Source organism: Amphiura filiformis, chromosome 9 (assembly GCF_039555335.1).
Source record: "Amphiura filiformis chromosome 9, Afil_fr2py, whole genome shotgun sequence".
NCBI lineage: Eukaryota > Metazoa > Echinodermata > Ophiuroidea > Amphilepidida > Amphiuridae > Amphiura > Amphiura filiformis.
The window spans coordinates 10,369,980-10,380,971 of record NC_092636.1 but is presented as its reverse complement, the minus strand read 5'-3'; the positions used below and the strand labels follow the sequence as shown (position 1 = coordinate 10,380,971).

At 36.4% G+C, this 10,992-nt stretch overlaps 1 protein-coding gene across 1 annotated transcript; it reads left to right on the top strand.

Annotated features, from left to right (window-relative positions):
• Positions 1–271: 271 nt before the first annotated feature.
• Positions 272–1,612, top strand: LOC140159966 (uncharacterized). Its single transcript, XM_072183234.1, has one exon. It carries the CDS (start codon positions 272–274, stop codon positions 1,610–1,612), a length of 1,341 nt encoding a protein of 446 aa, XP_072039335.1.
• The last annotated feature ends 9,380 nt before the right edge of the window (positions 1,613–10,992 follow it).

The following is a 10,992-nucleotide window of genomic DNA, read 5'->3' as shown; positions in this document are numbered from 1 at the left end:
CTGTTGATGAACCTGATGTGTGTAACTTTGTTCCACATGATACGTCCACACCAATTAAACACCAGCCAAACAAAGTGTACAGATCCAGGAAGAATTGTGTTCCTACGTTAAAATCAATGGTCATTAACTGTGATGGGCTAAAAGGGGAGAAAGGAAGATTGGATTTTCAAGCTTCAATCAAAGAGCATGCTCCTGATATAATATTTGGATGCGAGTCCAAACTTGGTTCAGGTATTCCATCTTACTCCATTTCCCTGAAGATTACAATGTTATGCGCAAGGACCGTAATCAATCAGGGGGAGGTGTATTCCTTGCTGTTAAGGGTAACTTTGTTTCTGTTGAAGAACCAGAGTTTGATGCACCTTGTGAAATTGTTTGGTCCTCCATGGAGTTTGTTAAAGCCGGTAGAGTTTTTATAGGTAGTTTTTATCGAACACCAAATAATGACTTTGACCCAGTCAACCATCTTTCTGATAGCCTTGCCAAAGTTTTGAGTAAAATCAAAAGTCATTGTAATATCATCATCTGCGGTGATTTTAACTTCCCAGATATAAACTGGGAGGCAGGTGAAACAAAAGGTGACAGTAGACGTAAGAAACTTCATGATGATTTTTTAGATTTTCTATCTGAGTCAGGTCTTACGCAGCTGAATACGTTGATCACAAGACCAAGATCACAAAACGTTTTAGATTTGATATGTACCAACAACCCAAATGTTGTGAGTAATATTAGAACAAAACCAGGAGTGAGTGATCACGACATAGTGCTCTTTGACTTGAATTTAAAGCCCAAAAGAATGAGTAAGCCACCACGTAAGATCTACAATTTTAAGAAAGCTGCTACACAGAGCATCAAAGAAGCTCTGGAGGCTAACTCTAGGGATTTTTTCCTGAATGAACCCATGAACAAATCTGTAAATGAAAACTGGACCACATTTAAGAACTATGTGTTAAATACAACAGAGAAGTATGTTCCTCATCATTTCTCCAAGGGTAAACAAAGCCACCCTTGGATAGATCATAGTATTGTGAAACAAATGAGGAAAAGGGATAAGTTGTATTCTGCTGCAAAGAAAACAAAATCCAAACGCCTATGGGCTAGTTACAAAAAACAGCGTAACAATGTGACTGCTACCCTACGTCAGTCTTACACTCACTACATGGAAGAAGTGCTTGGGCCAAGTCTTGAAACCAGTCCAAAGAGATTTTGGTCTTTTATAAGATCCCAAAGGAAGGATGCAGTAAGTATCCCCACATTAATATCAGATGGGGAAGCATGTGTCTCTGATATCTCAAAGGCTGAAGCTCTAAACAAACAGTTTTCCTCCGTATTTACTGACGAGAACTTATCTGCAATTCCTAACAAAGGGCACTCTGCCTTTTCAAGTATTCAAGATCTTGACATAGAGTTACAAGGAGTAATAAAACAACTTACTCAGATAAACATCCACAAGGCAGGGGACCAGACAGTATACCAGCCAGGATGCTTCACGATTATGCTACAGAACTTGCACCGATGCTGCATTTCATCTTTCGGCAATCCTATGCAACAGGAACTTTGCCAGATGATTGGAGAAAAGCTTTTGTCACTGGCATATACAAGAAGGGAGTAAAATCTTCACCTGAGAATTACAGACCTGTTAGTTTAACTTGTATTTCATGTAAATTAATGGAACACATAGTCTTGTCGCACATCTCCAAACATCTAGCCACATATAATATCATAGTAGAAAATCAACATGGTTTCAGGGAAAAGCGCTCATGTGAAACTCAGCTGCTGGAAGCCATCCATGATTGGGCAGAATGTCTAAACAGAACCAGTCAGACTGATATTCTTATGCTAGATTTTAGCAAAGCCTTTGATAAGGTGCCGCACCAGAGGCTTGCTGCCAAATTGCACCATTATGGCATTAGAGGGAAATCGCTCCAATGGATTCAAGGTTTCCTGTCAAACAGGGAACAGTGTGTTACCATGAATGGAACTTGTTCAAACTGGGCACCTGTAAAATCTGGTGTGCCCCAGGGGTCAGTGTTAGGACCCACCCTCTTCCTTATCTATATCAATGACATCACTGAAGAGCTGGAATCTACCATTAGACTATTCGCTGACGATAGTGTTCTATATCGTGAGATAAAAGGACCAGAAGATCATGTAGCCTTACAGAAAGACCTGAATGCAGTGTTTGCATGGGCAGACAAATTGCAAATGTCTTTTAATGCCAGCAAATGTCAACACCTCACTGTCACTCGTAAGAAACTGCCGTCAATTTTCAGCTATTGTGTTTCAAACCAAATTATTGAGAAAACGGAAAGTCACAAATATCTTGGTGTAACTATATCTAATGACCTGTCATTCAAACAACATGTCTCAAACATTCGTACAAAAGCTCTCAACACACTTGGAATTATTCGTCGTAACCTTGGGCCATGTTCCAAGGATGTCAAATTAAAGGCATACCAGACTCTTGTCAGACCTCAACTTGAGTATGCCGCCACAGCTTGGAGTCCATACACAGCTCGTGATGTAAAACCCTTGGAAATGGTCCAGCGTCAGGCTGTTAGGTTCATTTGTGGAGAATTTCATCGAAAGGCAAGCGTAACACCTCTTCTGGATCAGCTGCAATTAGACCAGTTAGCCACTAGAAGAGTGATGTCTCAATGTACAATGTTTTATAAAATCCATCATGGTCTAGTTAACATCAGCTTTCCACCAAACATCAGGCTTCATCCAACCTCTGGAAGATCACACAATTTACGCTACCTTCCAGTCTTGGCTACTCGCAACACCTACAAATACTCTTTCTTTGTGAGGACAATTCCAACTTGGAACAGGCTACCTGCGGAAGCAGTTGCAGCACCATCTGTCAACGTTTTCCAGGCCATAGCTCTGCCAGCAGTGAGGGTCTTGCAGCCTACTGCTACTCACCAAGTCATCTAAATCAGCTCTCCAGTTCTTTTTACTTGCACCGTTTGTTGTTCTGCACTCTGCACATTTCTGCACATTTATGAGCATCATCACCTTACTCCTTGGATAAGCTTCGCTTTGTTAGGAGAACAGCACTTGAAGACTTGAAGACCGCGAAATATGGATATCCAACAAATTAAGACCACAAACCGCGAAAGATCGCCAACAATTGCTGCTCCTTGATATCCAACTAGATTGCCCCGCAGGGCTATAAAGAACCACATATCGCGAAATTTGGATATGCAACTAGATTGCCCTACAGGGCTAAAAAGAACCACAAACCACGAAATATGGATATCTAACAAGCTTAAACTATAAATTCTCATAAATTAAAATCACAAACCGCTGCCGCTCAATATTGATATCCAACTAGATTGCCCCGCAGGGCTATAAAGAACCACAAACCGCGAAATTGGATATGCAACTAGATTGCCCCACAGGGCTGCAAAGAACCACAAACCACGAAATATGGATATCTAACAAGTATGCGCATTTACCAGTTCCGACTTGAAGTAGGCCTAAATCGGACTTACTCTCTGTGTCTCTCTGGCATTGTCAACATTGGGTGTGTGTTGTTCATATTTATATTTTCTTTACATATTTACGTAGCCTTGAATAATTAAAGTATTAAAATGTATATTGATCATTGTATACGCCTCTTAACATTACAGTCAAGCGTGACGAGCAAGTTTTAAAAATAAACGACTGATAAAGTTTTGTTTAATTAGGGCCTATTTATTGTCATGAATCAAGAATAGCAACTTCAAACATCTATTTTTCGTTTTATGGAGCACTTCGTAACCCGGTGGCTTTCCAAGCTTGGAGCTGCTTGGCTACATTCATAAAAAGAAAAGAAATCTACCAAAAAAACGTTGACAACGTTAAGAAATCAGCAAATTTAAAAAAACCCACCTCTGCTCACTTTTTGAAACTTGGTCCCATTTTGAACACCAACAGCAAATCAGTGTTTTTATTTTATTTCAACAGAATACAGCGTTTCCAACAAGATTACAAGCCTACTTGTTATTCGTTTAATTCAATCTTTAATCATGATTATTATAAATAATAGGATATTGGATTACCATGCAAGAACAAGATAAAAACCTTTCAGGTCGTTCCAGAAAGCTTACAAATTAATATCGCATCAGCACATTAAAGATACATAACACTTCTGGATATGTTTAAAATTTATATAAATATGTTTAAATCAGTACCTTTTACAAATGGAACCAAGTTTTAAAAAGTGAGCCGAGGTGGGTTTTTTTAAACTTGCTGATTTCTTTACGTTGTCAACGTTTTTTGGTAGATCGAATTTACAGCAGATATAAGTAGTTATTGTGTACCTATGTGTTATTTGCATACTCCCTGTCGAGATATGGATATTGTATAAATGCCTACTCCATTTTCTAGTCTGCATTGTGTGTTTCCTTTCCAATCACTTTATTTTATGGTGTATTGAAAGATTGAAATGATTTAAAAAACAATCGTACTATTGTTGAAGGGTAGATAAATAATATCTTTAAAAAGTAGAATAATTGAACAGTGCTAGCTTCTTGAAATTATATATGATATCCCATTACTAACAATATATAGATACGATATCAATTTCATTCTAATTTCATTTTGCTAATGTGAAAAGTCTTGAATAGATCTATCTTACAAATCGACATTCGTACTTTAAATCTCATAATATTGTGACACTGGTTTTTTTTGTGTATAAGTTTAAGTGTTTTTATATAACCCTTGATAACACTATAATGGGCTAGAATTATTGTATTTTATATTGAAATTTCAGGGTTTCGTGATAATAAATAAATAAATTTAAATAAAATAGATTTCGGATTTCTAAAGCGATCCATTTGTAAAGGTAGATTCCTCAACCGATATCGTAGGAAGAAGTTTCTGACTCTCATTACATTATATCACGTAATCATTTGTCAATGTATTTGTATAATACCAGATAATGGCAGTCGTGTTGTATATATGTGCTGTCACATCATTATGTACAAACAACTAATTCAACATTTTCTCCTTATACTCGTATTTTACAGTTTTTAACGTATTCTTGGCCTTATGCTACTCTAGTGCTGAATCTGCCTGCCCAGTGTGGGGAAGATCAACTCATGCCAAGAAGGTGGACCCAGCACTCAACTCATGCTGTCGACTTATCACTGGATGCCTCCAATCAACACCAACGGAGAGTCTCTACACCTTAGCTGCTATAGCCCACCCAGATGTACGTCGACAAGTGACCAGCATGCAAGAGCGTGAGCGTCAGACCACTGATATGAAGCACCCCATGTTCAACCAGACTGCTGCACCCAAACGCCTTAGATCCAGAGGAAGCTTCCTAAGCAAAGTTCATCCTCTTGGGACAGTCTCCAAGGAAGCGGAGAGACTCACCCTGTGGAAAGAGAGATCTCCAAATTCACCAGCTATGGGACTGCAACCCAGTGAGCAGTTACCACCTGGAGCTGATTCCACATGGCCTGAGTGGCGGTGTCTCAACAGACTAAGTTCAGGGGTCGGAAGGTGCAAGGTCGCTTTGCAGAAATGGGCATACCTACCAGAAGGACTAAACACTACCTGCGAGTGTGGAACGGTTCCACAGACTATGGAACACCTGTTGGTCTGTCCACAGATGGGGCAACATTGCACACATGAGGACCTAGCTGAATTCAACGATTCAGCGCTTGGACACGCTAAGAAGAAGAACGTATTCTGACCGTGTATACACGTAAACCGTCAGATTATGTATGTGCAATTACGTATAATAGAGAGATTGCGATGTTCCAAACGCAGAACGTGGAACGTACGTTAATACGGTGTTAAATATTGCTAGTCTCGGTTCCAAACTGTATTGTGCTCATTCGTCATGAAGGAGAACAAGTCAGCAAGAAAAAAAGACTATAATATTTGATCTAATCTAATCTAGGTCGATAGAGGGCATAGTGATTGAAAAAATAACAGTAAGCTGAGTCATGCCTAATTCAAACAGGCCGCTTTTGATTTTGACTTAACATGCTGATTAAACTTAATTGTTTTTTTGTGCTCCCCAAATATTATAGTTGCCCAAAAACATATATTTTGGTAGATTAAAGATCACTACATCCATACATCATGACTTTACTTTCAAAATGAGACTTTTTCGTCCTGAAAATTGGGCGCGTTGCATGGACTTAGACATGAGGTAAAATCAGCATATTTCAATGTAATATCTGCGTTTTATTCTACGTTGGAATCCAAAATGGAAAATCGCAATGTCATTTTTTGTACGCAAAGTATCACACACATTTCAATGGGCAATCTCTGCGTATGAATATTGCGTTTAAATTTAGTCCATTTTAACACATCGCTGTACCTTTATTATAATGATTTGTTACCTACGAAAAGGATCCTAATAATAATTAGACTTTCCTTCGTATGTTCATTATCTTTGACTGTCTTTAACATATTGTGAAATGGACAAATTTTGTGCATTTTCAACGATGTATCTACGTCGATTTCGCACGTGGAATATCTTCAAAAATAGCTAAATACGTGACCTCGCTTCGAGAGTGGTTTTGAATAGATCAACGTACGTCCGATGTCTACGTTTGGAACTCGCAATGTCTCTATTACGTGATGATGTAGATGTGCTCAAACAGGACACTAAACTGGATGCATCTGACATCAGTGGCATGTCAGTTAGAAGATAATAGGGCTATTCAAAGAAAACCCTTTATCTCTGCACCCGGGCTTCGGCGTTATTCGCCGCAGAAGTGATGACGTAACAGGATTAACTACCATAGCAAAATATTGAATAATTCGCCGTAGAAGTGACGTAATAAGAGGATTATCTAACAATAGATGAATACAATTTTTGTATATATCGCCCTTCATTACAACTTTCATTATCTAAATCAATATATTATTGAAAAAAACCACTTTGATGTTTTGCAAAAGTTAATTCTACAAATCACATACTTTGGAAACTTTTTACAAAACGTTTTACAAATGTGTTGTTGTTTCAGCCCTCTTTACAACATAACTCAAGAGCCACAGGACCTACAAAAGTATATCTGTGAAATCTGAATTATTTACACACACGATGAAATGATCAATGCGATTTTGCCAAAACTCACTACCATTCGCAAGATGCTGTGAACTACCAAATCGCAACAGTTTAAAATAGTTGCTAACCTTAAGCTTTGTGTACCACTCATATTTGTTGGGCTTCTCCTATTGTATTTGTTCATCAAATCCGTTTGGAGAGTTAAACCTCCATCGGTTTCAGGTTGTAGTTCATTAGCGTTGTTGCGGCTCCCGTATGCATATGCACCGTAGATTTTGATGAATAGACTTACGGTTAAAAGTCAATCAGCCGTAAAATTTAAAGTAGCTCCACGTGCGTGACGCACCACGAATGCAGGCTGATATCAATCAATAAATCCTACCGTGAAGTCTTTAATGCGACCCTGAAAGTTGTACCTCATACATCAATTAAAGAGCTGGGTGGGTGCTGTCCACTATATCTGTTAGGTTTCAATGTTTGATAGACACCGATGTTTGAATTGGTCTAACGTCCTCATTGCCCATAATAATTTTTTAAATGTTGGATTCGGGCGAGTTTTTATAAAATAGGGTATTTTGGTGATAGTGATCAAAATTGATACATTGATTTCACCCAGTCAAGACGTGTTTCACACGTTGCTCCCATCTAATGGGAAAATCAATGTAGTGGTAAACTTAAGCTTATTGACTTGCATTGCCAATGCCTGTATAGTATAACCAGTGTGTGTAGTATATAGTAATATGTAAGTACTATCTAGTACAACCTTGTATTTTAATTTTACTTTATCATACCACTGGTTTGTGTAATATACTGTGTCTGTATTTTATCAAATATGGCTTAATCTAACATTGCCAATGTCTGTATATATAACCAATGTGTAGTATTATAATTATGTAAGTACTGCTAGCACAACCTTGTATTTTATATTCATGTTTATCATACCACTGGTTGTGTAGTATATATTGCGTTTGTATTCATCAAATATCATGGCTGGTTCTAACATACTGCCAAATGTGGATGAATTTCTAGATAAGATGATGTCAAGTACCAAATACAAAGAGTTTCTAAAGAGTGTAATTACTGAAGTTATTGATGATAAAATTGTCCAACGTATCGAGAAATGTGAAAGTGACCTGTTTGATCTTTCTAATAAAGTAGAAGCTCTGGAAATTGCCAAGGAAGAGAGTAGCGTAGATAAAGAAGATCTATCTCAACAATTTACAAATGTAGATAAACTTAACTCAATGATATTCAGCAATATAGTAGACGTAATAGTCTCAGGGTGACAGGCATTCCTGAACACCTTAAAGAATGTACTGACACAATTGTAAAAGACCTGGCAAAAGAAAAACTAGGTATCACCATAAACGACAGTGATGTTGACAGAAGTCATAGAGTCGGTAAAATGAATGAAGAAAAACAAGACGGTAGTAAGAAACATAGAGCAATCTTGGTCAAATTTACCAGTTACAGGTCAAGAAACAAGGTTATCAAGGCTAGAAGCAAATTAAAAGGCTCTGGCATTACTATACATGAAGATCTAACTAAGCAAAATCAAATCTTGCTCTCCAAGACAGGTAAACATCCAGGTGTTGTCGCCGCATGGAGCATTGATGGACGCATCTTTGCATCAGTTCCAAGTTCAGCTCCAGGTAAAACTCAGACAATAATTATAAGAGATGACAATGACTTCAAGAAAATCCCCAAAGTCGATGAAGACATTGTTGCTAGTCTTAAACTAGCTAGGTTAAACTCTAAGTCTGATAAACCTCGTGTAGCTTCACCTAAGCATACAATGCAAACAAGAAATAGGGCGGGTAGCTTAAAGTAATTTAAGTCCATGTTCACTATCACCCCAGGCTCATGATTATGGGCCCAATGTATCAGGTGTAAATGTTTTCTCTGGTATGTCTGATACATGTATTTTTATGTTTGCTTAATTGTATGATACCTCTCAGTTATACTTACATGGATCAACCATTTCTTCCATACTGATGATATATGATGTATATTTCTTCAAATTCAATGTATGTTGCTATAATAATATCATGAATTAGTATTGTTCCAAAAAGCATGTTCTATGACATAATTATACATTATGATTGATATGAATCCATGTTGATTCCATTATGATCTCAATGATGTTTTTACTAATTGCAAAATTCAATCTATATGAAATGTCATGATACAAGAATTCATGTTTGTCCAAAAAAAGGTATCTTTTTTGTTATATGATATGTTATATGATATTTGTATCTTCAAATACATGCATGTTGATTCAATGTGTCTGACATATGAATCCAAATTGATTCCATCGTGGTATCTTTGATTCTTCAATTTAGTGTATGTTGTTATATTCTTTAAAACTGATGTATGAATATATGTTGGTTCCAAAAAGTATGTTGTATTTATTTAAATCCATGTTCACTATCACCACAGGTTCATAATTATGGGCCCGATGTATCAGGTGTAAATGTTTTCTCTGGTATGTCTGATACATGGATTTTTTATGTTTTCTATGCATGATACCTCTCAGTTATACTTATATGGATCAACCATTTCTTCCATACTGATGATACATGATGTACATGTATATTTCTTCAAATTCAATGTTTGTTGCTATAAATAATATCATGAAATAGCAATTTTATTGCTCTAAATAAGCATGTTCTGTGACAAAATTATACAATATGATTGATATGAGTCCATGTTGATTCCATAAATGGTGTTCTCACTGATGTTTCTACTAATTGCCGTATGATGTTATAATACAGTACAATTGTGCCCGGTGTATATAATCATCGTGTTGGTTAAAGATGATATGTTATATGTACAATTCTTGTACATTATTTTATGCAATGTACTTGATCATGCAAATCCATGTTCATAGTCATCAAATGATATCTTTGTTGATTAGTTGTTGACTTTATACAATTCACGACATGAATATATGTTGGTTCCAAAAAGTATGTTGTATTTAATTAAATCCATGTTCACTATCACCACAGGTTCATGATTATGGGCCCGATGTATCAGGTGTAAATGGTTTCTCTGGTATGTCTGATACATGCATTTTTTATGTTTGCTATGCGACCTCTCAGTTATACTTATATGGATCAACCATTTCTTCCATACTGATGATTTATGATGTATATTTCTACAAATTCAATGTATGTTGCTATAAATAATATCATGAAATAGCAATTTTTATTGTTCTGTGACAAAATTATTCAATATGATTGATATGAGTCCATGTTGATTCCATATGGTGTTCTCACTGATGTTTCTACTAATTGCCGTATGATGTTATAATACAGTACAATTGTGCCCAATGTATAAATCATCGTGTTGGTTAAAAATGATATGTTATATAATTATACAATTCTTGTACATTATTATATGCAATGTACTTGATCAGGTAAATCCATATTCATTCCATCAAATGATGTCTTTGCTGATTCGTTGTTGAATTTATACAATTCACGACTCTGTTGTATACCTGGTGTATGAATAATATCATATGATATGTATGCTGTATCTTTACAAATTCAATCTATATAAAATGTCATGATACAAGAATTCATGTTGCTCCTAAAAAGGTATCTTTTTTTTGTTATATGATAGTTGTATCTTCAAATCCATGCATGTTGATTCATTGGGTCTGATATATGAATTCAAAAAATTATGTTGTATCTATAAATCCCATGTATCTATAAATCCCGTGTATGTTACTTTACTAAGGCCTATATAAGAATAATGTTGATACATACCCTACATCCAGTGTGTTAAAATATGAATCATGGATTGATTGTTGGTTCCACATTGATAACTTTGTTAAACATGCATTTACAATTCTTGATGTATCTGCAGTTTCATGTTAATACACACATTGTGCCTGATTCATGTTCTTTGGTGTTATATGATAACTATGTTGTATCTTAAAATGTATGCATTTGATACAATATGCCATAAAT